General features: G+C 43.4%; 1 protein-coding gene and 1 non-coding gene across 3 annotated transcripts in view; both read left to right on the forward strand.

Annotated features, from left to right (window-relative positions):
- Positions 1–27,365, forward strand: part of ccar1 (cell division cycle and apoptosis regulator 1) — a 35,084-nt gene extending 7,719 nt beyond the window's left edge. For both annotated transcript variants that reach the window (XM_054798747.1, XM_054798748.1), the window contains exons 9-26: positions 1,186–1,378; positions 1,481–1,625; positions 4,045–4,200; positions 4,291–4,516; positions 8,681–8,794; positions 8,988–9,154; positions 9,864–10,074; positions 11,183–11,266; positions 15,391–15,579; positions 15,666–15,857; positions 16,841–17,074; positions 17,155–17,284; positions 22,380–22,462; positions 22,579–22,719; positions 22,790–22,910; positions 25,866–26,048; positions 26,822–27,027; positions 27,104–27,365. In XM_054798747.1, coding sequence (XP_054654722.1) covers positions 1,186–1,378; positions 1,481–1,625; positions 4,045–4,200; positions 4,291–4,516; positions 8,681–8,794; positions 8,988–9,154; positions 9,864–10,074; positions 11,183–11,266; positions 15,391–15,579; positions 15,666–15,857; positions 16,841–17,074; positions 17,155–17,284; positions 22,380–22,462; positions 22,579–22,719; positions 22,790–22,910; positions 25,866–26,048; positions 26,822–27,027; positions 27,104–27,187 — 2,859 coding nt within the window. In that variant the 3' untranslated portion in view covers positions 27,188–27,365. The remainder of the gene's footprint in view (positions 1–1,185; positions 1,379–1,480; positions 1,626–4,044; positions 4,201–4,290; positions 4,517–8,680; positions 8,795–8,987; positions 9,155–9,863; positions 10,075–11,182; positions 11,267–15,390; positions 15,580–15,665; positions 15,858–16,840; positions 17,075–17,154; positions 17,285–22,379; positions 22,463–22,578; positions 22,720–22,789; positions 22,911–25,865; positions 26,049–26,821; positions 27,028–27,103) is intronic.
- LOC129194460 (small nucleolar RNA SNORD98) lies at positions 8,840–8,907 on the forward strand. Its single transcript, XR_008573765.1, has one exon. It is a non-coding gene; the product is annotated as a small nucleolar RNA SNORD98 (small nucleolar RNA).
- Positions 27,366–27,387: the final 22 nt, after the last annotated feature.

Consider the following 27,387-nt stretch of genomic DNA (forward strand, 5'->3'; position numbering starts at 1 on the left):
ACATCACCCACTTATTATCAGGAAAGATATTCAAGATCATTTTTCCCCCAGTTTAGATCTGGTGTGTTTTTGAAGTGTTCCTTTAATTTTTTGAACAGTATACTTTGGCCATAATACCATATTTATTCTCACCTGCAGCATTTGCTTGCTTTGGCAGTTAGCCCTATTTCATAGCGCCTTCTGGATGTAACATATCTTATATACTCGGGCTGGGCGACATGGACCAAAACTCATATCACGATATAGTATTATTTTTTTAGAAACCAGAACCTCGTAAGAGAGACACAGAAGTGAATAAAACACCTTAATTACACTTAGAACTACAAATAAATTCGTTCTTAGTTTGTTAATTTAAAAATGGCCATCCCTTCATCAAATAAATAATTTGAATATTTTATCTTGGCTAGGGCCTCTAAAAGTCTAAGTGTAATAATTATATCCGAACTCGCCTCCAGCCTCCACTTTTTATCTTGTACTGTAGATAGGACTTAGACACATGGTTCTTCTATCACACGTTCTGACACAGCTTAGTGACAGAGTCCAAATGAGTGTAATGAGTAGTAGTAATGAAAATTACGAAACATTTACGTTTGAGATCCCACGACGAGATCCACCCGGGTGACATCCTGCCTCAAGGATGCATGGATGCACTGTACTTTCACTTTTATGTTCCCAAATACCAGAAACTGTCCAATGACGCCAGAGAAAGTAGCTAAATTTGTCGCTAGTTGCTTTTGAGAAAATATGTTGCCAAGAGATTTTGCAATGTTGCCAGATCTAGCACGGACATAGCACAGATCTCCTCGCTAAGGAGCACTGACACACACAGCAGTGATGAGTGAGACAGACCTCCGTGTCGAGATACAAGAGAACAGCGCAAATGCTGTTTCTATTGATATGAACGATATGTTTGTTTTTGATATTTAAAAAATATCGATATATTGCTCAGCCCTATTATATATTATGTTTCAGGTGTTAAGATGATTTTATTTTGTCAAGGAACATTGCCAATGAAAAGAACTTCATAATTCAGCACCGCTAAAGTGCCTTAACAAGTACATAATTAGGTCACATTTATATTTTTACTGTGTGGTTCTGTAGGTTCAGGGACTCGAGTTATATTTGAGCACGTTCCTGATGAAAGTTTGAGGAGGTATCTCATTGCATTCTTGTCTTTTTTTCCAGAGCCAGCCTCCAGGCCCTAATATGATGAAGACTGCTCCCCCCTTACTTCAGTCACTACCTCCTCCGACCACATTCAGTGTTCCACCCCCAGCTCCTCCGCCATCCTTACTGCAGGCACAGCTGTCTGCTGCCTCGCTTGGTCCTCTCCTCCAAAACCCTCCGCAGCCTTTGCTGCCTCAACCCCCTCCCAAAGGTAAACACAGTGTTTGTCTTCCTCATCACGGAACTATTGCATAGTCAAAGCTTCATGCCAAAGTGCTGAAACAAACCTTGTTTCCCTGTCCGTGTTTCTTAGACGTATTTTCTGGTGGTCTGCTTCAACCCCCAATGAGAATCATGCCACAACCGCAGCCTGTCAGACGGATTGAGCCTCCTCCACGTTTCCCAAGTCGCAACGATCGACCCCCTGAGCTCATCCTCAGGAGTAAAGAAGAGCGCAGGTCAGATGACAGATGCTTAGACAGTAGCGGTGTTGCGAGATTAAAACGTGACAAAATTTCTCGTTTGGTGAAAAGCTGTATCGTGAGAACAGGACAACCAGAAGCCACAGCCGTACTGTGAACTATGCCATCGATAGTTCTTTCGAGTGATAATATACTGTAGTATAAAGTCATGGAAAAAATGATTAGACCACCCTTGCTTCTTCAATTTCCTATTCATTTTAATGCCTGATACAACTAAAGATACCTTTGTTTAAACAAATATAACGATGACAACAAAATAGCTCATAAGAGTTTAATTTTTTGGCAGTACAATGCTATAGCTATTCATGTAAGAAGTTAAGTGATTTTGGTTGTCAATAAAACCATGGAAGTTGCTAGATGTCAGCTCTTGAATTAAACTCTTACGATATAATGTTATTATCATTATACTATCATTATATTTGTCCAAACAAATGTGCCTTTAGTTGTACAGGGCATTAAAATGGATCAATAAACTGAAGAAACAAGGGTGGTCTAATATTTTTTTCCATGACTGTAGTATGGAAGTGGCAGTGTGCAAAGTATTATTGGAAGCACACATTAAGTGCTTTACACACACCTTGCAATCCAACCTACCTCGGTGTTCCCAGCTTTAGCATCAGTGAGTGACGTGTGGCTGTTTTTTCCATGGAAGTTGAACAGCTGCTTGCTACTTCTTGATGTTCAAGTAGAAGCTGTAGCAATTCTATATTTGATCAAGTTACTTAATGTTTGTCAGCTCAGCCCACATAGTTGTTCAGACTAGACTGCGCCTTTAATAACTGAGTTGTATTTACGCTTGTTTACATTTAGCTGAGTGCCAACACACCTCATATGTAGAAGAGATCCGTGTTTACAATTTAGTGACATGGTTGCCAGGGTTGGGCATCGAGGCCCGAGCATCGATGGGAACCAGGACTAACATTCTGATTCTGCTGGGATCATTGAAATGTTTTCATTTTGATTCCTATTTTTGAGGCTCACTGCACCGACTGGAAGAAATAGCCGCGACCACCAACGATGAAAAAGCCGGCGAGCACCAGTGAAGAAGTGGTAGCTAAAGAGTTTGGCTTAACTTCATAAATGAGAGCGTTCAGCTCAGTGCAACATTTGCAACACAATGATGTCATGCAAAGGAGGGTGCACGGTCAACATGATTAATATTCACACATTCATGGTGGAGAAATAACAGAGTACCTCCTCTTTGATACGCTATGTCGTACCTCCTCTAAGCAGTCAGAATCAGGGAAGGCAAACAATAAATGACGTCTGTCTCATGCCAATGTAACCCAAGGTTTCAGGATGCTCGCTGATGTGGAAGTTCAGTGTAAAGAAAAGAGCTACGGTTAGGCAAGTTGAATGGTTTGATATTTACAGTATGTACTGGTTCAAAATAGCCTCGTAACAAATTTATATTAAAGTAGTAAAAAGTTCATATCATTTCATCAGTTCAGACATTTCATCCAAAAAGAATTTTGGCTCGCACCCTCATTTAAACCAGGCAAACTTTTACGACCCTCTTAAAAGCATCATAATCGAGAATCGTTGGGAACCAGAATCCGAATGAGGAATTGAAATCGAGAATTGTTGCGAACAAGAATCGAAATGATGAATCGAAACCGCAGTCGTTCAAATTAAAATTATGCCCAGCCCTAATGGTCGCTATTTAGCAAGTAGGAGCGTGCATTAAAAGTGAAAGTCAGGAAGTGTGTGGTGATTGAACATAAGTATGGCCGTCCAATGCCAGTTAGATGCCGGTATGAAAGCTGCCTTAACCCCTCTACAGTGCAACCCAACCCTTGCAGCGACAGAACCAAGAAGGCAGAGCTTGGACATACTCCTCCGTCGCCTGGCAAAGACTCGCCTTCCTGGTGAAATCAGGACAGTTTGGCTTGCTGAACACACATGGATGTCCAGAGTGTGGCATGGGGGTCATCTGTGGAGTGTGGCTCATTACAGAAATAAAATAAACAAAAACCTAGCAAAAGTGGCAAAATAGAGGAAAGAGGCATAATGTAACTAGAAAAAGCTAAAATGGGGATACTAATGACATAATGTAATTAAAAACACAGATCTGGCTTTACGAATTACCTGTGAGAATATACTGTACATGTGACAAACAGCAATTCTGCAACTTTACAGAGTGAACGATGACATATTAAAGGAAATTTTACATTACAGTATTATTATAAGATAGTTTAGATTATACAGTCATATTTTTTCATTGTACTTTTCTTAAAATTAATGTTAAAATCTCATCTTGCCTTGTTCTCATGGGCCCAATCTCGTCTTGTGAGTTGGGTGTCTCGTGACGCCTCTGTTAGACAATACTACACAGTGTATTTCATGTGCTGCTGGGCTCATTTCCTCATGCATCTCTTCTTCTCCCAATCTTCAGCCGGGACAGAGAACGCGAGCGTAGGCGGTCAAGAGAACGCTCGCCCACGCGCAAGCGCTCCAGGGATCGCTCCCCAAGACGAGATCGCTCGCCCCGGCGACCTCGCAGGGTGGTTCCTCGTTACACGGTCCAGTTTTCAAAGTTCAGTTTAGACACGTGAGTTGGAGTGGGGGGAACAAACCAGATGTTACACTCCATCAAGCCACCTGAGCAAAGGATGTAAGCTGCCCGTTTTCACTCTTCCAGTTCAAGCTGTGACATGATGGAGCTGAGGAGGCGCTATCAGAGTCTGTATATTCCCAGTGACTTCTTTGGCGCCGCCTTCACCTGGGTGGACGCCTTCCCTGTGACGCGACCCTTTCAGTTCAGCAACACGTGCAACTTCCACATCTTGCACAAGGAGGTGGATCATCTTGTCAAAAATGCTGCTGTGCTGGACCCGCCTGATTCTAACCACACGTACAGTGCTAAGGTAGGCTAAACACGTCATGCACAGTAAATCAGCTTTACTTTCATAACTTCATTTATTTTAGCCATTGCAATCAATACAATGTTTTAAACTTATGCTTAATATGCTTGTGCAGGTACACATTTTGTTAAATTTCAGCGATGCCACCCGTTAAGGTTGTGATTGGTCTGCTTGTTTTTTCCTGCCTGTATACGAGTCGTTGAGAAAGCTTTCTCCCTCAATTTCAAATCAACATTTGCAACAAAATTGACTTGTCACTCGTCATTAGTTCAAGCTGCAACAACACTACCCTTGTCAAGCACATACGGTCGACTGTCCAGTGTTTTGGCTACATTAGCTGCTGTTTGACTGATGATCACATCATGGGCCAAAAAACTCCCCATACTCTGTCAAGCGTTTGTTCTTCCATATTAAATTAAAGCTTTTTAACGTGCTACCCCAAGATAGGGTGCAGAATTTATACCACCTACAAACGACAGCTAAGTTCCACACGGCAGACATGTTTGTTTCAGGTTTGACACGCCTGCGCAGCGTGAAAGAAAGTGGGTGGTGGACGATCGCTACAGGCTGTAGGCTGCAATAGTTGAAGGGCATTTATTGGTGCTTTTTCAGGGACATCGGCCGATACTGATTGGCACATCCTTAATATACAGTCCCGTTCTAAAGTTTTACAACACTCTAGAGGAAAAACCTACATTTTTAAGTGTTAAGATTGTCTGTCTCGCTTCCATTGTTAATTCCCTTTTTTCCTGGCATTTTTGTAGAAACAAATGACTTTCTCCAGTACAGTGCTGTTCAGCTGATGTTCACGAGGGTGTAGTACTACAGTGTGTTCCGAACACTGTTTTTATGCAGACACGGGAGGTAGTAAGTACTCTAGAACTTGGAACACCTGTAGGAATTAGTTGAACTAACTGCCCAGGCTTGAACAACCTCCATTTCTGCAGAACAGCTTAAAATTTTTGACCCATTTTGTGGTCCCTGACACAGGCCTTTTTTTAGAATTCTGAAATAAACATTATTTTTCAGTTTTGGGTAGGGCTGGTTGATCGATGTTTATATTTTACTTTAAGCACAATATCAAAACCAACCATATCGTTGATATCGATATAGACTGTATTTGGGCTGTATCTTCCTCATCCCTGCATGCAGGAGGAGGGGTGGAGAAGAAGCCTGTTGGCTCCAGTCGAAGCGACAGCGTCTGCAGCAAAGACTAAGTAGTTCAGTAATGTGGAGGTATTTCGAATTCAGAGCATTAAAAAAAATCTTTTTCACCACCTTAAAACTTGGCACAAACTCCGATACGAGGAATGTGTGAATCTTTGTGCTCCTGTTGCGTTCCTCATGGAAGAAAAGCAAAGTGGTGTGCTATTATCAAGAGGTGTCCCATTACATTGCTAAGATATGGTCACCGTTGCAACCGAGGAAAAAACTGCTTTAAAATATCCAGCGAGCTTTGCAGTCACAATTATTTACCACAACATGCTCTACCACAAATGTACAGTACAAGCAAGTTAGACAGTTGCTAAGCCAGATGCAGTTAACAGGTCGGTGTTCCTGGCACAAAATAAGGACATTCTTGTGTCTTCTAAAATGTTTACCGAAAAACACTACTGTTCAATTTAAGGTATTTTTGAGTTGGACCTTTTTAAAAAAAAAAAAAATAAATAAATAAAATAAAAAAAATCCTTTTAGACCGGGCACTCGTTCATATTTTGTTCTTCTGTTATTAGCTGAGGATTTGAGCTTAGCTAAATAAATATTTCTTACTTTAAAAAAAAGAGATTAGATTTGACTTTTTCTATATTAATTTCAAAAAGAGAATGGCCTACTTTTATTTGAGAGGCTATTTTTAGATAAGAGTTTTTTTAATGTGCATCTTGCATGAAGCTTTAAAATTTCAGAAAACATTCTCATTTTAAGTATTTATTTTAATAAAACAACTTGACATGCATATTTGGCTTTGATTTTGTCTAAACTCACTTTGCTTAAAAAATATCGGGATATACAGACCCTTTCCAAAAAATTAGAATGTCATGGAAAAGTTGTTTAATTTCCATAATTCCATTCAAAAAGTTAAACTTTCATAGATTATAGATTCAGGGCCCACAATTTAAACGATTTCAAGTGTTTATTTGTTTATTTTTACGTAATTTGGGCTTCCAGCTCATAAAACCCACGAAAACAGGAATTCAAAAAATTTGAATACTGTGAAGAAATCACCATTTACTTCTCAGTTTTTGCAGGAAAAAAAAAGAAAGAAATTAAGATCACATCAAATCAATCAAAATATGGTACTTTCAAAACGATATGTCAATCTTCAATACTTGGTTGGGAATCCCTTTGCCTTAATCACTGCCTCGATGCGACGTGGCATTGAAGCAATCAGCCTGTGGCATTGCCTGGGAGTTATGGAAGCCCAGGTTTCCTTGATGCTTGCTGTCAGCTCTTCTTTGTTGTTGGGTCTGGTGCCCCCCATTTTCCTCTTGAGAATACCCCATAGATTCTCAATGGGGTTTAGGTCCGGTGAGTTGGCTGGCTAGTCAAGCACTGTGATGGCATGGGCATCAAACCAGGTTTTGGTGCTTCTGGCGGTATGGGCAGGGGCCAGGTCCTGCTGGAAGATGAAATCTGCATCGCCATACAGATCCTCAGCAGAAGGAATCATGAAGTCCTCTAAAACATGCTGGTAGACTGTTGCGGTGACCTTGGATTTAAGAAAGCAGAGTTTACCAACACCTGCACCGGACATTGCACCCCAAATCATGACGGACCTCAGGCAGCTTGGGTTCTGTTCCTCACCCGTCTTCCTCCAAACCCTTGGACCTTGATTCCCAAATGAAAGGCACACTTTACTTTCATCGGAAAAGAGGACCTTGGACCACTAGCCAACAGTCCAGTCCTTCTTCTCCTTGGCCCAGTGGAGATGCTTCCTACGTTGGCTCAGGTTCAGAAGTGGCTTGACCCGAGGAACCCGACAGTTGTAGCCCATCTCCTGGATGCGTCTGAATGTGGTGCTTTTGAAGCTGTGACTCCCGCCTCATTCCACTCTTTCTGGATCTCTGCCAGATTCTTCAATCTTCCCTGTTTGATAATCCGCTGAAGCCCACGGTCATCTCTTCTGCTGGTGCATCTTCTCCTGCCACATTTTGCCCTTACTCTAGACTTTCCATTGATATGCTTGGACACAGCACTCTGTGAACAACCAGCCTCCTTAGCTTTTGTGGCTTAACCATCCTATGGAGGGTATCAATGATGGTCTTCTGGCCAGTTGTCACGTCTGCAGTTTCCCCATATTGAATCGAACTGAGACAATTGAACCAAACTGAAGCAATTTAATGACACCTGGGGAAGCCTGTGCAGGTGATTTTACTTTAGTAGATGATTAGTGTGTGACACTCAGTTTAAAACGTTCATGCCCTGCAAAATTTGGGCTGATTTCTTTACAGTATTCTAATTTTTTGAATTCCTGTTTTCGTGGGTTTAATGAGCTGGAAGCCCAAATTATGTAAAAATAAACAAATAAATACTTGAAATCGTTTAAATTGTGGGCCCTGAATCTATAATCTATGAAAGTTTAACTTTACGAATGGAATTATGGAAATTAAACAACTTTTCCATGACATTCAAATTTTTTGGAAAGGGTCTGTATATCGTATATTGATATTCAACCTAAATATATCGGGATATGTGTTTTGGTCCATATCGCCCAGCCCTAGTTTTGGGTAACCTTACCAGTTACCTTGTACCATTTCAATCTATTTATTGGACTTGAATGACTTGAATTTTAATAAATAACTGGAAAAATTGGGGTGTTCTAAAACCTTTGACCAGTCGTGTATATGCCTTTTTACAAAATTAAAAAAATAACTAATGCTGTGCCCCACCTCCACCCCAGTATTCTGTGATTTTTCAAGTTGGCGGGGATTGGCACGTGTATACAATTGGCAGGTCTGTAAAATGAAGCCCTCCTTGTTTTGCAAGTGTATTGTTAGCCCAGTCTGTATGGAGCCCCACATTGCTCATGCTGTTTTCAGAACTGCAGTGGCTAATGCTTGCAGCTTTCATAAACAAAAGCGATCCCAGTCATTATAGTTGTATGCATGAGAATAACATCAACATTGCCTTGTCAATATAAAGCTCAAATTGTATTTTATTTTTTTTAAGGTGATGCTGCTGGCTAACCCGAGCTTAGAGGAGCTTTATCACAAGTCGTGCGCACTAGCAGAAGATCCCCAGGAAGTCAGGGACTCCTTCCAGCATCCTGCAAGACTCATCAAGGTATATGTCACCCTTCCCTGCGGCTGTGAGTTGTTGGCGTGAGCTGATGATGATGCTATAATCCTATTCCATTGCTGAATACTCAACAGTGTTGAATAATCCTAACTGATGTCAGCTTTGTACAATTAATTTGAGCGGTGTGATTGTTTGAACATGCAGCTGACACTACTCTCTTTACCTTCTGTGTTTTTAGTTTTTGGTGGGAATGAGAGGCAAAGATGAGGCCATGGCAATTGGTGGTCACTGGTCTCCCTCTCTGGACGGAGCTGACCCAGAGAAGGATCCCTCAGTCCTTATAAAGACAGCTATTCGCTGTTGCAAGGCACTCACGGGCATAGATCTTAGTCTGTGCACTCAGTGGTAAGCACCGTTCCTATCATTCACCTTCATTTGTCTCCTGTCTTCATGTCATTTCACCAGTCGTCACTCATCTTCATGTTGTTCATTTATGATTACTTATTTATTACCATTGATTGTATTGTGAAATGATATTTTTGGTCTCCTGTGTGTTGTGGTCTTGGCTCTCTCTTTCTGTCACACTCTGTAAATTTACACTCGCATTCCATCGTGATGAAAACCAAAACACGTGGACTGTGGCTGGAAGCAGTGGCTTGGACCAGATGACACTGCCGCCATTGTTTTTTGTGTTTTATGTTTTTGTTCCTTTTACTCTCTCTGTTAAATATATCACATATTTAACTGGCTTTCATATTCTGTTCTAATGTAGTGATTCAAATGTATCCTATAGGTTAAACGCAGAGCCCTCATAATTGGATGAAGCTATAAGGCGGAGGAATATAGGCTGTGATTTTTATCATGTGATTGTTTGTCAACCTTCTCAAACTGGCTGCCATCACCGTGACAACAGTTGGAAAGCTGCCACATGGGCCCTTCTGTCAGTGTTTTTGTGTTGGGGCGGGGTGACTGTAATGACACGTAAGGTCCGTCTGTGAAGGCGTGAGGTGGGGGTGGGTTGTCTAAAGAAGGGTTGCCCTAGCGAGGCTTGCCTTTGTGTGCTTTGCCCTGACCAGAATGTTTCTTTCCAATGCACCCTCTTCCTTTGCGACAGGTATCGTTTTGCAGAGATTCGCTATCTTCGGCCGGAGGAGACACACAAGGGGCGGACAGTCCCTGCTCATGTGGAGACAGTGGTTTTGTTTCTTCCGGATGTTTGGCATTGTCTTCCTACCCGCTCAGAGTGGGAGGTGCTGTCACGGCGACTCCGGGAGCAGCTGGCTGAGAAGCTGTCGGCCGAGCGAAAGGAGGCGGATGGAGAACAGGCACTGAACCGCTAATCCCTCTCTTCTCATTTCCGCTTCTCACAGGAAGGCACAGGAATTACAAAAAAACCCACACACCTTATGCACACACACGCACACACACATGCACACACACACAAACACACGTACTCGACAACACCCACACACACCTAGATGTCCTCCGTTTACTCCTCCACCTATCCCCTCCTTTTCTCCTCCATCCCACCATCAGCACTCGCACCTCCCGCCACATGCAGCAGACACACACAGTGGAAGCAGTGAGACTAGCTTGTGTTTGTGTACGCCCCCCAACCCCCATGGCAACTGGTAAAACAGCTTCCAGCTCTTATAATTTGGTGACATTCTGGGTGTACAGTAATTCAATTTCTTCCAAACAATCTCTCCCACTCAACCTGCTTGCTAGTGATAGTTTCCTAAATTTGAAGCAGTGATTGCTTTTAATTTTTTAATGCTGGCATGTGGAGCTCGATTAATGCTGGAATCTGTGGCGTCAGTTGCATGCTAATAATGTGTTTGCTGTAGAAATGTTTCTTTTCATATGATTTCTCACACCAGTTGCGAAAAGAGAACCTCCCCCGAGTTGTGCTCCTTGTCTGTTCTTCTTGTTGGCTTCTATATTTTCATTTGGACGACACATAGAGTTTGGCTTTTCCAGGGCAGTTGGTTGCACTCAAAAGACACATGGCTCCTATGTGACGTAAAGTTCTTTATACCCTATAAATAACACAGCCAGTAGATAGGGCCACACCCCACCCTCAGTGTTCGGAGACCAGCCTCAGTTCTCCTGATGTACTGATACACCATATTGATTTTTTTTTTTCAAATTTATTATTATTATTTTTTTTACCTTTTTTTTGTGTTCCACAGATTGATTGATTGGCAGCTGGTTGTTTTAAGAGCTAGAGAGCTTCCCTGTGTGCCCCTCAGTAGCAGTGGACTTAAACACAGCCGAGCTCACTAGAATAAGATTTCATTTTTCTTTAAAGACAGTTTTGCCCTTGCTTCTTGCACGGATCAACTTTAAAGCTCTCGTGGATTGCAAGTGGCATGCTGACTTTTTCTCTTGTCCCTTTTTGTCTCTCGCTCTCTGTCAATGACATTTCTCAAGGAGGAAGAGGAGAAAGATGATGGCGACTCGAAGGATGTCAGCACCCCCACTCATTGGGCCAAACTTGATCCGAAATCAATGAAGGTAACCCTCAACACTTTTTTTTTAACTTAAATAATGATTTTGAGTGAATGAGCTAGTAGAAAGGAAAATGTAGACGGTCAAGTATTAGTACAGAGCCTGATGGCTCATTAGTTAATAGCTGTATGCAAATTTGAAGGCCACCGTGGCACATATGATCGACATATGCTGATAAATGCAAACTATCACCTCTGGCTAGTACTATTGCAGCCTGCGGCGATCTCTGTGTGCAGCGTAGTGTCTTGCTCTAGCGTCTCTGGTAGCGTCCCCCTCCCACTTTCCTTTACACTGCACAGGTGTGCCAAAACAAAACAATGTCTGCCGTGTAGAACTTACCAACACATGCCAGGAAAATTATGTCACGCAGTACACCGTTTAAAAAGCTGTAATTTAATACGGCATTTGAAGAACAAACACTTGACAGGGTATGGTGAGTTTTCGAGGCTCAAGGTGTGATCATCAGTCAAACGGCAGCTAACGCAGCCAACAAGCTAGACAACACTTGCCCGTATGTACGTGACAGTCAGAAGGCAAAGCAAATAACCCAAAAAATAACCGAATTCATTGGGCAAGATGACCATTCTTTGGCAGCAGTAGAAGATGCTGGGTTTGCCGACTGCTCTCTCACTTGGAGCCCACCGTGCTTCCTGGAAGTCCTGCTAGTGCTCCACCAATGTACTCTCACATCCAAAGTCTCCTTAAAGACGGAATCTTATCCTCTGTAAATTCACAGGTTATATATGTTCTCTTGAATAAGTAAGTACGTAATACAGTCAAACTTGTCTATAGCGGCCACTAGAGGGAGACTGCAAAAGTGGCCGCTATAGACAGGTGGCCTCTGTAGACAGTTTGAATGTTGACGAGTAGAGGAAAAAAAAAGGGGAATTTAAAAAAAAATGTTGACCAGTAGAGGGCACTGTGGAACTGCGGATAAAAGTTGTACAGCACTACCAGGCTTGTTATTATCCACGACCCACAGAACAAAGCTGTGCTAGTAATGTCTTACGCTTGTTTTTAATATTTTACTTTTTATACGGCAGAGTGTCATTACAGCTTTAGTTCATCAGGTAGTGACGGGAAGTGACGTGGGCGTCCCGAGCAGGAGAGCTAGGCTCAGTGCTAGCTGTGAGTTTCGAGAGAGTTGGGGAGTGTGTTTATGTTGGCGTGGATGTAAAGTCCTGCAGTGTTCTCCGCTGTTACTAAAGCCATTAAAGTGCATCGGCGACGTGAGTCTCTCCTTCCCCACAACAAGCGGCATTACAGTATTGACACACATTGTGCACATTGTCTCACACCAGGAAATAAACGGTGTCACTTGTTACAGGCATTCCCTGGACAGCTATGGAGTGGGGCTTATTTAACCTTTGCCTTGTGGGGAAGCAGGAAGGAGAGACGATGCTGAGAGATGTGTGTGTGTGTGTTCTGAGCTGCTCTCTGGTGGCCGCGTTCAATAAATAAAGTTGGCAGAAGCAACAGGAGAAGTTTCCTTCTTTGCTTCGGAGCTGAATAACACTGAAAAGCTAACAGACTAGTAGCGGACGGAAAAGAAGACGGCTTTTTTTGTGTCGAATACAGAAGATGAGGACTTTGATGGATTTGTGGATGAGGATTGATGAAAAATAACGTGAGTACATTCTAAAATACTTCAATTAAGTACAACCGAACTCAGTTTTGCTCCCGCTACTGCATGCACGCTAGCGTATGTTTTTTTTTATTGTAGCGTCGCTGGGAGCACGCCCTGTTCCCAGCCTACTTTGCGGTAATGTTTTGGTGCAAATGCTCTTAAAGTTACATGTTTGACCAGGAAATAGCAAGCTCAGAAGAAGACGGCTTTTTTATGTCGAACAACTGACAGCTTGTGTGGATCTTGTGAATGGTTGTGACTGAGTTAGGACTCAGTAATTAAAGTCTACACACGATGGCTTCATTGATTGAAAAACGAAACTTTTTCGTGCATGAAGCTTCTACTTGAGTCGGTAATTTGGCTGCTATATGCAGTCAGATATTGACCAAGGGAGACAAAATGGGTGGCCGCTGGCCGCGTTGGACAAGTGACTGCTATACACAGGGTCTATAGCATGCAAATTTGCTGCGGGGGATTTTTCAGTGGCCGCTATAGGCAGGTGGCCGCTAAGACAGGTTTGACTGTATGTTTTTTGTCTTAAGTTAAGGTGATTTTATGGTTCCTTTTTTCATATCATATAGCCAATAGCATGGGTGCAGCCAGGAATTCTTCCTAAATTTCCTCCCTTAGACGGCACCCCTGGTCAATAGCACTCATAAATAAATTTAAAAAGTTAGTTAGTCCAAGTGATCGTTATCGGACGATTTCACTGATGGATGATCGTATCGAGATCGGCAGCATAAAACCCTGATCTGAGCATCCCTAGTTATTGCTATTAACTCTTAACTTGGAAAACATTACAATGATTTAAATGCAAAGCAATGCCCAATTATTATTACTACAAATAAGTCTCCCCGTGCCCATCATTTTGTACATAATTTTGCATATACAGTAATCACTCGCCACTTTATGCTTTGTATTTCACGGCTTTCCTCTGTCACCGTTTTTCAAAAATATATTAGTCATGCTGTTCTTAAGTAGGGAAAAAGGTAATATTACCACTTATATAGGTACTACATGTACGTGTATACATATACAGTATATGCGTATGTATGTAAATATGAGTTTGGATGCAGTAGTAATATTAAACAAGGATAATTAATGAAAAAAACAATAATAAAAGTGATATAATAATATGTAATGATGAATGTTATTTACCTTTGAAGAGGAGTGGTCGAGCATACGTCGTTGGTTGTGGTGGAGGAGGAGTTATTGGAAAAAAAGGACTCGTCGTCGTCGTTAGACTCTTCTAAAAGAGGTAGTGTTCTGTGGGTGGTGTAGAATTAAGCAGGCCTATTAACTCTTCATAAACTTTAATCACACGCTCTGTCCGGGTTGTACAATTTAGCTTTCCATTTAGTTTTATCTTCGCAGCATCTAACTCTTGCTCTGTTGGCCCCAACGCTGCCTCTGTTGGTCCCATTAGCAGTGTCACAGTGCCCTCTACTGGTCAAGCATGTACAGTAGCAGTATAAATACTGATTGAGCGAATACAAGGCAAAATAAAATACAGACCAGTCGGCTTGTGTTCGTATCTGCGAATGTTCGCTAGTCGGGTGTTCGTAAGTTGGGGACCTAGTGTATTACATTTATAAATAAGGACTCATACTTTACGGAAATTCACTTAAAACGGTTGAGTCTGCAACCAATTACCTGCAATGAACGAGGGATTATTGGAGTTGTTATAGGTATTTTATATAGCTTTTGTGTCGAATTGTTTTAGTTAGTTTTTGTACAGTTATTGCATAGGGTTAATGTAGCTTATATATAAAGTTATGTGCAAACTGTGCGATTATTTAGATTGACTAGATTATTAACTATTATTCATTCACTTATTGACAGGATTTTCATTTTGTAGTCAGGTTATGTACATTGTATTTCAGATTTTTTTTTTGTATTTATTTGTAATTTAAAAGTATAAAGGCTGTACCACGGGGTGGTGATCCCTTATTTGCATCAAATGTCCAATATTTTCCACATGTAGGCTGTACCACGGGGTGGTGATCCCTTATTTGCATCAAATGTCCGATATTTTCCACATGTAAGTGCTGCCTGGTATGGCTTTGGCTCTAAAAGGTTGGCAAACACTGGCTTAAGAATTAAGTAGTGCAGGGGTCTCAAACTCAATTTCACTGGGGGCCAGTGGAGGTAGAGTCTGGGTGAGGCTGGGCCGCATCAAGTATTGGGAGTAGGGCTGGGAATCTCAGGGTAACTCACGATACGATACAATTCACAATACATCCATGAGATAACACCATTTTTAGTTCAGTGTTGGTGTTTACTTGCCCCTGTAAGTATGTAAGTAACACTGAGCTTGCCTGGATGTTGCGGGCTGCAGTTACACTACTCTTTGATGTCCAGTCGCGGGTCGCAAGATACTATTTGGTGGGCCGCGTATTTGAGACCCCTGAAGTAGTGTGATGCACATTGCATTTCCGATACAGTAAAATGGTTCTAATTCCTTTCAAATGATAGTAACTACAAATACTCCATTTTGCTGCAGGTGAACGACTTGCGCAAGGAGCTTGACTGTCGCTCTCTGAGCTCCAAGGGTTTAAAGTCACAGCTGATTGCCCGACTCACCAAGCAGCTAAAGGCGGAGGAGCAAGTGGAAGAGTCCAAGGAGCCCGAGAAACCAGAAGTCAAACCACCTGAGGAAGAAGAGCCAAGTCGCACTGAGGAGGACAGAGAGGTATGCACATTTAACCTGTAACCATGAAGACTTGACATTTGCTGCTTACTGTCATTACTACACAATATATTTTTCTTCTCTGCTAGGAAGAGGAAAAGAAGAGGCAAGAAGAGCTGGAGCGCCAACGCAGAGAGAGACGCTACATCCTCCCCGACGAGCCCACCATCCTCGTTCACCCCAACTGGTCTGCCAAGAATGGCAAGTTTGACTGCAGTGTGATGTCCCTCAGTGTGCTGCTGGACTACAGACTGGAGGACAACAAGGAGACCTCCTTTGAGGTTTGAGCTTGTCACATTACATTTCGATACGATGCAATAAGCTGTTGCATTTGTTGATGAAGACATTAATTTTACTTTATAAAATTAATAAGCCAATTCTATAAAAGTGACGTTCTTATTTCAAATGTGTACAAGAGCCCCAAGCATGCTGTAAGGCATGGGTCCCCAACCACCTGCCCGTAGCAAATGTTCAGACACAATGATAAAAAAAAAACAAAACAAAACACATTTTTAAAAAACTTTAGTAAATATATAAAATTTTATGTAAATGTATATTGATTTTGGAAATACCGGCCATTATTTTATTAAAAAAAATAATATACAGTTAGAAATCCCATTGTTTAAGTCTTTTGTTAAAAGCATCACTGTTTGTCTCTAATTTTAAATACGTTGGTAGAGAGTTCCAAAGCTGTGCCCCCATTACAGAGAGAGTAGAAGGACAAACTGAGTCTTGCATTTTGGGACATGACTATCACCACTGTTGGAGGCTGTGTGGTCGCTCTGAGAGAGCTCTGACACCGAGTGGCCAGTTTAGAAAACAATGGTGACACGTGATTATTTAGACATTTAAACACAGTTTAAGAGTACTAAAATTAATAGCATTTCCAAAAGTAAAAAGGTTATGTGTTGTATTGTGTTGAAAATCTTTCCTGGTAATTAGCAAGCGCGTTGCTAATGCTAGCGCTGCTTAATGCTATTTAGATCCTTTGTTGTCTTCAGTCATGCTAAGCTACGGAGCATGCACGACAATCATTGTGCCAGCAGGCAGGCTCTCGCGTTGTTGAAGGGACTGTCAACCGGTTGGTAGTCTTGTGATACCCGGTGCATGTCTTAACGATGGATTAATCTAAGGATTTATGGCTGATTCTTATCGATCCACGAGGCTGCCATCTCTCGCTTATCAAACCGGATATCTGGTTGCTTCGGTTTATCATTCACAACCCCGTTTATGTTGTTTATACAATGCCCTCCCTCACCTGCAGGTTTCTCTCTTTGCTGAGCTGTTCAACGAGATGCTCCAGAGAGATTTTGGCTACCGCATATATAAAGCCCTTGCTGCTATTCCCGTCAAGGATGAAAAGAAGGAGAAGAAAGCCAAAAAGGAGGCCGAGAAGAAAGAAGTGGAAAAGAAGGAAATAAAAAAGGAGAAAGAGGAGGACAGTGAAGAGCCAGTGGCGAAGAAATCCAGAGAGGATGAGGAGGGTGAGAGGAAAAAGGTGAGACACTCACACCTGTCTTGACTTCTGAAGCTTGTGAAGTGATTTTGTGACATGCTTTGTTGCGTGTATGCGATCAGAGCGACGAAAAGGTTGAGAAAAAGGAGGAGTCACGTGAAGAGGAGGAGAACGAAGACGACGGCAGCACAGCCAATGCTGATGAATACGACCCCATGGAGGCTGAAGACGTTGATGACGACGATGACGATGGTAATTCCAATCTCTCTCTCCCTTTCATTGATATCAAAAATGACATTTAGGTATATTTATTAGGGCTGTCAATCGATTGAAAGATTGTGTCCGTGGTTAACTCGTCATTATTTGCAATTAATCACAGCTAGAAATAATTTCTAATAAGTGTACCTTTTGGAAAGATAATTTAAAAGTTTTGAATACACCTGTCAACATGAGACTGGATAATATGTTTTCTTTACGCACATTTTAAACACTCCTCCGTGAATCACCACCTTACCGTGGTGGAGGGGTTTGTGTGCTCGAGTGATCCTAGGAGCTATGTTGTCTGGGGCTATATGCCCCTGGTAGGGTCTCCCAAGGCAAACAGGTCCTGGGTGACGGGCCAGACCAAGAGTGATTCAGAAGACCCATATGAATAAACACACGAGGAGAGACCGCACCTCGCCCGGAAGTGGGATACCGGGGCCTCACCCTGGAGCCAGGCCTGGGGGAGGGGCTCGCAGGCGAGCGTCTGGTGGTCGGGCTTTCACCCGTGGGACCCGGCCGGGCTCAGCCCAAAGAAGCCACACGGGATCTCCCCCCCGTAGACCCACCACCTGCGGGGGCAAGCATAAGGGCTTGGTGCATTGCGTTTTGGGTGGCGGTCGAGGGCGGGCACCTAGGCGACCTGGTCTTCGGCGGCCAAATCTGGTTCTTGGGACATGGAACGTCACTTCTCTGGCGGGGAAGGAGCCCGAACTTGTGAGAGAGGTTGAGACATTCCGACTAGATATAGTCGGACTCACGTCGACCCACAGTTTGGGTTCTGGATCCAAACTCCTCGAGAGGGGCTGGACCTTGTTCTACTCTGGAGTTGCTGCAGGGGAGAGGCGGCGAGCTGGTGTGGGCTTATTAATAGCCCCCCGGCTCGGTGCCTCTGTGTTGGAGTCATCCCTGGTGAACAAGAGGGTCATTTCCCTACGCCTTCGGGTTGGGGAAAGGGTCCTGACTGTCATTTGTGCGTACGCGCCAAACGGCAGTTCAGAGTACCCAGCCTTCCTGGAGTCCATCAGAGGGGTGCTGGAGAGCACCCCAACTGGTGACTCTGTCGTTTTACTGGGAGACTTCAACGCCCATGTGGGCAATGACAGTGTGACCTGGAGGGGCGTGATTGGGAGGAACGGCCTCCCCGATCTGAACCCGTGCGGTGTGATGCTGTTGGACTTGCGAACCACAGTTTGTCCATCACAAACACCATGTTCCAGCATAAGGATGTCCATAAGTGCACATGGCACCAGGACACCCTAGGCCGCAGGTCTATGATCGACTTTGTAGTCGTATCATCAGACCTGCGTCCGCATGTTTTGGACACACAGGTAAAGAGAGGGGCTGAGCTGTCAACTGATCACCACCTGGTGATGAGTTGGATTAGATGGCGGGGGAGGATGCCGGACAGACCCGGGAGACCCAAACGTGTAGTGAGGGTGTGCTGGGAACGTTTGGCAGAGTCTCCTGTTCGTCGAGTCTTCAGCTCTCACCTCCGGCAGAGCTTCGCCTGCATCCCGGGGGAGGACGAGGATATTGAGTCCGAATGGGCTCTATTCCGTGCCTCCATTGCTGAGGCAGCCGATCGGAGCTGCGGCCGCAAGGTGGTCGGTGCCAGTCGTGGCGGCAAGCCCCGAACCCGATGGTGGACACCAGAGGTCAGGGCTGCCGTCAAGCTGAAGAAGGAGTCCTATCGAGCATGGATAGCTTGTGGGACTCCTGAAGCAGCTGACGGGTACCGGCAGGCCAAGCGGCACGCGGCTTTGGCGGTGGTCGAGGCAAAAACTCGGGTGTGGGAGGAGTTTGGTGAGGCCATGGAACACGACTTTCGGTCGGCCTCGAAGAGGTTCTGGCAAACCGTCCGGTGCCTCAGAAAGGGGAAGCAGTGCCCGGTCCACACTGTTTACAGTGGGGACGGGAGCCTGCTGACCTCGACTGAGGATATAGTTGGGCGGTGGAAGGAATACTTTGAGGCCCTTCTCAATCCCACTGACTTACCTTCCATAGAGGAAACAGAGACTGAGGATACGAACGCGGACAGTTCCATCACCGTGGCTGAGGTATCTGGGGTAGTCAAAATGCTCCCCAGTGGCAAAGCTCCGGGGGTGGACGAGTTTCACCCTGAATTCCTCAAGGCTCTGGATGTTGCGGGACTGTCTTGGCTGAAACGTCTCTTCAACATTGCGTGGAAGTCGGGAACAGTACCTCTGGATTGGCAGACTGGGGTGGTGGTCCCCCTTTTCAAGAAGGGTGACCGGAGGGTGTGTTCCAACTATAGGGGGATCACACTCCTCAGCCTCCCTGGGAAAGTCTATTCCAGGGTGCTGGAGAGAAGGGTACGACCGTTAATCGAACCTCGGCTACAGGAGGTGCAATGTGGTTTTCATCCTGGTTGCGGAACACTGGACCAGCTCTACACCCTTGCAAGGGTCCTGGAGGGTACTTGGGAGTTTGCCCAACCGGTCTACATGTGCTTTGTGGACCTGGAAAAGGCATTCGACCGTGTCCCTCACGGTGTCCTGTGGGGGGTGCTCCGGGAGTATGGGATTGGTGGCGCGCTACTACATTCAGTCCTTGTACAACCGGAGCAGGAGCCTGGTTCGCATTGCCAGTAGCAAGTCAAGCCTGTTTCCGGTGAACGTTGGCCTCCGCCAAGGCTGCCCTTTGTCACCAATTCTGTTTATAATTTTCATGGACAGAATTTCTAGGTGCAGCCAAGGTGTCGAGGGAGTCCAGTTCGGGGGCACTAGGATCTCATCTCTGCTATTTGCAGATGATGTGGTCCTGATGGCCTCATCGGGCTGTGACCTGCAGCGTTTACTGGGACGGTTTGCATCTGAGTGTGAAGCTTCTGGGATGAGACTCAGCACCTCCAAATCCGAGGCCATGGTTCTCAGTCGGAAAAGGGTGGATTGCTCCCTCCGGGTTGGGAATGAGGTCCTGCCCCAGGTGGAGGAGTTCAAGTATCTCGGGGTCTTGTTCACGACTGAGGGAAGGTTGGAGCGTGAGGTCGATAGGCGGATCGGCGCAGCGTCTGCAGTAATGCGGTCGCTGTACTGGACCGTCGTGGTGAAGAGAGAGCTGAGTCGGAAGGCAAAGCTCTCAATTTACCGTTCGATCTATGTTCCCATCCTCACCTACGGTCATGAGCTTTGGGTCATGACCGAAAGAACGAGATAGGGATACAAGCGGCTGAAATGAGTTTTCTTCGTAGGGTAGCGGGACTCACCCTAAGAGACAGGGTGAGGAGCTCGGTTATCCGGGAGGAGCTCAGAGTAGAGCCGCTGCTCCTTCACATCGAGAGGAGCCAGCTGAGGTGGCTCGGGCATCTAGTCCGGATGCCTCCCGGACGCCTCCCTGGTGAGGTGTTTCGGGCATGCCCAGCCGGGAGAAGGCCCCGGGGAAGACCAAGGACACGCTGGAGGGATTATGTCTCACAGCTGGCCTGGGAACGCCTGGGCTTCCCTACTGAGACTGCTGCCCCCGTGACCCGGACCCGGATAAGCGGAGAAAAATGGAATGGAATGGAACATTTTAAACACAAAATGGACAGTGTAAAAAAGCAGTGTAAAACAAGTCAACATTGGTAAACTGTCCATCACTCAAATATCATTCTCTTCAACCAAATAATCTCTCAAAATATAATTGTGACTAACATTACAAATAAAGGTTTGCAAAAGCACGCACCAAGTAAGTGAAATGAAAACAGGGTGTTTCAAAAATAAATATTGCCCAAGATCAGTCAGTAGTTTACAGAACTAGGACTGCGCCCATATACTGCAGTGCAGTCAGGCTATAACTTATACTTCCTATAGCTTATACTTCCAAACTACACAACACACACACTTACACAAACTTTACCACACTTGTCTTAGTCTGGACATGGAACCACATGGAAGTCAGACACAGTGGGTCTTTCAACATGCAACTTTGTCATCTTTGACAAACACAAGTTCAAGCACTAATAAGTCGCTAATAAATGATAATAACAACGCTAATAAATTCCCCCTCAAGCCTTTACTGCCATCTTGTTCAGCGCCGTCTGTGCGCTCGCTCACTTCCGCCTTTGTTCCAGTGACACAAGCCCCCAAGTAGCGGTCCTCGGCTATGCCTGCAAGTAACTAGCAGCTCATAAATTTTACCTCACAGTTCACAGCAAAAAATCAGCCAAGAGACGGGTCGCATCTAAAAAACACTTGTTAGTTGTGACACTCGTATGCCAAGATACCATTGTATAAATGACAATAAAAAATACCTGCATTACTCCAGTACCTTCTCGCTTCTCTTTGGCATTTGAGAGACAACGTTTCCCTGTGGCAACTCACCTCACAGTGACAGTAGATAAATAACTTTGGTCTTGTGGAGAAAGCTATCTGCCAGGGTTTTGAAGCTAAACCTACTGTTCAAAATACCCATTTCTTTCTTCATTCTTGCTCAATATTTGTTCCCTCTTGTGTCTCCACATCAACTGTCGCACCACTGAATTTCCTCAAACTACGGGTCAAACAGGACGTGCACACAAGGGGTGGGGGAAATAATTGATTCTTAGATGCATCGTGATGTGGACAATGACGATTATTACAGTAATCGATTCATAAATGTCAATAATCAATGCTGATGGAACAAAAAGACGGAAAGCTGAAGTGCCGCCCGGACAGTTTATCGTGGTGCAACTAAGTGTAAGACACTACCAGAATGGCTTAGCGTAAACTCCCACTCGCACCCGCTGGATTTAAAGCGAGCATCTGGAAGCACTTTGGCTTTCACGTAGTTGAAGGTAAAAATGAGCTGGACAAGACAGACAATATGCAAGCTTTGTCGTAGAAGTTTAAAATATTTAGGAACAAGACAAATCCAGCATACCCGTGACCATAGTGAGGATAAGCGGCCTAGCAGATGGATGGATGGATGGAACTTTGACAGCCCTAATATTTACCCAATGATGAGAGATCATGCACCACTCTGAAGATGTGATGGATTCCTTGACCACAATCTCTGAGGCGCTTCCTGTTCACACATGGACTGTGTGTTGATTCCAAACATTGCATTTACACTGTAATTATGATTCATATTTCTTATTTCTTAGACAAGGATGACGACGATTCAAGTGACAAAAGGGACCGCAAAGATGACCGCAAATCGCCAAAAGACAGGATTTCAAAAGAGAAGGTTGGCTGTTTCATTTGCTGTTTGTTTAGCGCCATCAGTGCATTAGCTATATACAGTAAATCAAACGTACTAGTATGTGCACTATGAATAATACTATGCTATGATGATGTCATCAGGAGAAGAAGCAGATGGTAACGCACAACAGGGAACTGCTGATGGCCTTTGTTTATTTTGACCAAAGTCACTGGGGCTGCCTGCTAGAGAAAGACTTGGAGGAGATCTTGTACACGCTGGGATTGCACCTTTCACGTGCTCAGGTGACCACCCTAAACACACATGCACTCAAAGCTGTCCTAAACTCTAACTCTAACAGCATCTCTTCTTCAGATTAAGAAGCTGATGAGCAAGCCGCAGGTGAGAGAGTCATGTTATTACCGCAAACTGACCGACAGAGGGAAGGACGAGGCTGCGCTTTTCTTCAGTGAAGCACCGATAGAAAACCTCTTAGGTGAGCTTGTGTGTGTTGATGTCAACTCATTAAATACACTAAAAACATCTCTCAAAAGGGACTACACCCTCCATATTTCGGTAAACATATTGTTATAATCTTCTCAAGGGACAATGCTATAGAAATAAACATACTTTAGCGCAATCAGTGTTACAACTTGTACAGCGGTCTACATGTACTATCCATTGAAAACAAGTCAACACCCTACTGACTACTCTAAAGCAGACCTGCCAACTGATGCTTGAATATGCTTCGCTACTCTACAAGTATGCATTTTGGCGCATTCCGCCAGTTTCAGTTTGGAGTTCAGTCTCTGCGAATAGCATGGCGTGCACCTCCAAACAAAAATCCCTGCACTGCGGTGACGTGGAAAGGCTGTATTAGTCGGTTTGTAGAACTTTATTTCCTGTGTGTGCGTGCGTGTGTTTAGGGTTCATTCCGCGAACGCCTTCTCCTCCGACATCAAATCGACACTTGCAATAAAAAAAGACTGTTTTCACACGTCCCTTAGTTTCAGCTACAATAACACTCTTTCTCTTTACCATCGTTCACTCGCCATTAAGGACGCTAACACAGTTGAGGTCATGTTAGGCGCTCAATGCATGGATGTCCAAAATACAGCCCAAGGGCCATTTGTGGCCCGTGGCTTGTGTTTTTTTGGGCTTGCAGCACATTATACAAATGAAATTAAACAAAAAAAAGGGCAAAAACTTTTAAAAGCTAGAGCAAAACGCATAATGTAAATACACTAAGTCCCCAACTAACGAACACAATTGGTTCCAGACGACCGTTCTTATGTCGAATTGTTCTTAAGTAGGGGAAAAGGTAATATTACCAATGATATAGGTCCTGCATGTATGTCTATACATACACAGTATATGCGTATGTATGTAAATATGAGTTTGGATGCAGTAGTAATATTAAAAGAGGATAATTAATGAAAAAAAACAATAATAAAAGTGATATAATAATACGTAATGATGAATGTTATTTACCTTTGAAGAGGAGTGGTCGAGCATACATCGTTGTGGTGGAGTTGGAGGAGGAGTTATTGGGAAAAAAAGGACAAATTGTCGTTAGACTCCTCTGAAAGAGGTAGTGTTCTGTGGGTGGTGTTAAGCAGGCCTATTAACTCTTCATAAACTTTAATCACACGCTCTGTCCGGGTTGTATAATTTAGCTTTCCATTTAGCTTTATCTCCCCAGCGTCTAACTCATGCTCTGTTGGTCTCATTAGCTCTAACGCTGCCTCTGTTGGTCCCATTAGCAGTGTCACAGTGCCCTCTACTGGTCAAGCATGTACAGTAGCAGTAAAAATACTGATTGAGCGACTACAAGGCAAAATAAAATAAAATATAGACCAGTCGGCTTGTGTTCGCTAGTCGGGTGTTCGTAAGTTGGGGACCTAGTGTATAATGTAATGAGAAATAGCTGAAATGTTGATATTCATAACTAATAACTAGGGGTGTCATGAGACACCAAACACACGAGACGAGATGATGTATGGGATTGGGTCCACGAGGACAAGACAAGATTTTAACATTCATTTTAATGAAAGTATACATTGAAACAATATGACTGGACAAACACACTTTTTTTTTTTTTATTATTTAACCGTCACAAAACAATGTAAGTGAATTTTGAAATGTTTATTGGCCCACAAATTGACGCTCAAAGATATTATTGTCAACATTTTGTGAGACCAAATAAACTGTTATGATTAGGTTCATAAATGGAAAATGTATTTTGTGCCAATAGATGGTAATCACATATTGAGAGTGGCCTGGGAACTTTATCTTAGCTATGGGAAGGATGTTCATTTTGGGACACATCAATAGTGTACCTTTTTGAATCTGTGGGTGTTTCGGCCTTTCAACACTAGACACCCTCGTCAAAGGCAGCAAATTATATCATAAGAAGAAGAAGGAAGTCAGCTGGGATAAGCTCCAGCATGCGACCCTAATGAGGAGAAGCGGTATAGAAAATGGAAGGATGGATGGATAATAATACACCTGACTGTTTTTCCTCTTATCTACTTGTCTATTTACATCAGGGCTGTCCATTTGTCCTTTGATATTTATCATAATCGTGTGTGTGTGTGTGTGTGTGTGTGTGTGTGTGTGTGTGTATATAATAAAAAAAACATACATTTAAAGTCAAATCTTTGTGTTTTTATTAGTATGAACATTTTAGCTTTTTTTTGTTACGTTGGCCCTTTTTGCTCTATTATTCCACTTTTGTTGGGTTTTTGTTTTATTTCTTCGCTTTTGTTGATGGCTGATGGTGATTAAGGGTGCAGACAAGTCTGAATATCTATGTCTGTTAATCTGACAAATCCTATATAAAATTGATCAAATGTAGAGGTACTGCAGCTTCTGCTTGTACATCAACAAGTAGCAATCTGCTGTTGAACTCCGATGGGGGGGAAAAAACAGCCACACGTCACTCACTGATGCTGTGAACACCAAGGTAGGTTGTATTGCAAGATGTGCCTTACAGCACTTAATAAGCACTTCCAATAATGCCTTACACACTGCCACTTCCACATTATACTGTCATCATTCATAGCCATGCCATAGTTCAGTCTTGGTTGGTTTCTGGCTGCTTTTCTCCAAACGAGAAATCTTGTCACGTTTTGATACACAAAGCGTTGTCTTTAAATATATAAATATCTATAAAACTATCAGATATTTAAAGTATCACAGAAAAATATCAAGTTGACAAGGGGGGGTTGCAGAGGAATACAAACATTTCTTCAAAGTTGGTAGGTCTGTTCTAAAGTTTATCCAAGTTTCATTTGCAATATTATTCTCTCTCTTGAGAAGATATACTGTCATATGATTGGAAGTATAGACATTATACAAACCGGTGAGATCCAATACTAGAACTGTATTTAAAAATGCCTTAAGACGACGATAATTACTAGTCTTACTAGTTCAACTGTCTTTCTCTCAGGAAACCGAGAGTTACTTCCTGCTCCAAAGACGGGCGCTCTATCAGAACCCAGCGAGTCAGGTAATCTGATCGTGTACAACGGCGCCATGGTGGACATTGGCAGCATGATGCAGAAACTGGAGAAGAGTGAGAAAGCCAGGGAGGAGATCGAACAGAAGCTCATGGTGCAGGATGCCAAGATGGGTAAATATTTGAAATGCTCGAATGAAAACTGCACATTTTTGGGGAATTTTGCCCACCATCTACAATCCTTATGTGAGACATGAACACACGTCTTTCTCTTTTCTGTGTGTTATAAACAAAAAAACATAAAGACGGCTCATTACTGCACGTAATGGGATACACCTATGCTGTCTACAAAAGCTCGCTATTAAAACACTTCCAACAAGATTTTATGGTTTTATATCCATGGTGTAACCATGTAGTAACAGGTACGTTCATGATAATATGTAATACAGTATTTTGCCATGATTTGGTCCTTTTAAGCATTGCCTGAACTTCCTTCCTGGGCGCATTGATTCCACATAGCAACACAGAAACAAACACCTACACCTAGCATTAACTTTTCCAAACTCAAATACAAAAACTCAGCAGAAGCAGCTCCAGTGTGTAGAGATACTAGCTGGTGTGGTGTGGCTAGGTGTCAATATGCTAGTAACGTAGTTTGATCAGCGTAACAATGTTAATAATAATAATAATAATAATAATGTTGCTCTAGCTTGGTCATGCATGTCACATATGTAAAGTTTTTCTTTAACTTCAGGCTGCAAGCTACACTCTGTGTCAGACCTCCATCAGGACCATGATCTGACTCAATTTGAGCTTTGCTACACTAAACAACAGTTTCACCTGATCCGGCGTTCTTGTTTGTGGGATTGCTGTGAGAGGTGGACTGGCACACCACTTCCCTCCTTGGTAGACACTGACCTTGCTCTAACACTCTCCTCTCTTGCCAGATGAGGATGCACAGGTGAAAGCACAACTAGAGCAAGACAACCAATCCTTGTCCAAGGAGCTGGAGGAGGTGAAAAGCACCCTGAGGCAAACTGAGAAGACGCTGAAAGATGCAGAGGAGCAGAAGCGCATCTACAGGGAGCAGTTCAGCAAGGCGTGCAAGACCCTGACGGACACGGTCCAACGACTGACGGCGGTGATGGGAAAGGTAGCAAGCACCCACACTGTGTCTTTTCTTCGTCAAAACCTGAAGTGATGACATTGCTCATTCTTGTTCCGCTCAGGATGGCACTGGGAACGACTGTGATGAAACAACCGGAGAGGAGACGCCTCACGTGAACGGTGCTGATGAACCAACAACCTCTTAAAAAAAAAACCTGACTTTTATCACACATTGTCTTCACATGTACAATATTCACAATCTATTTTCATTCTTTCACTGTGTACATATTTCTTTCATTTTTATTTTTACAATGCTGTTTTTAATATATATATATATATATATATATATATATATATATATACACACACACACACACACACACATTAGTCATTTCAGCTCAGTTTC

The sequence above is a fragment of the Dunckerocampus dactyliophorus genome, chromosome 14 (assembly GCF_027744805.1).
Source record: "Dunckerocampus dactyliophorus isolate RoL2022-P2 chromosome 14, RoL_Ddac_1.1, whole genome shotgun sequence".
NCBI classification, from domain to species: Eukaryota; Metazoa; Chordata; class Actinopteri; order Syngnathiformes; family Syngnathidae; genus Dunckerocampus; species Dunckerocampus dactyliophorus.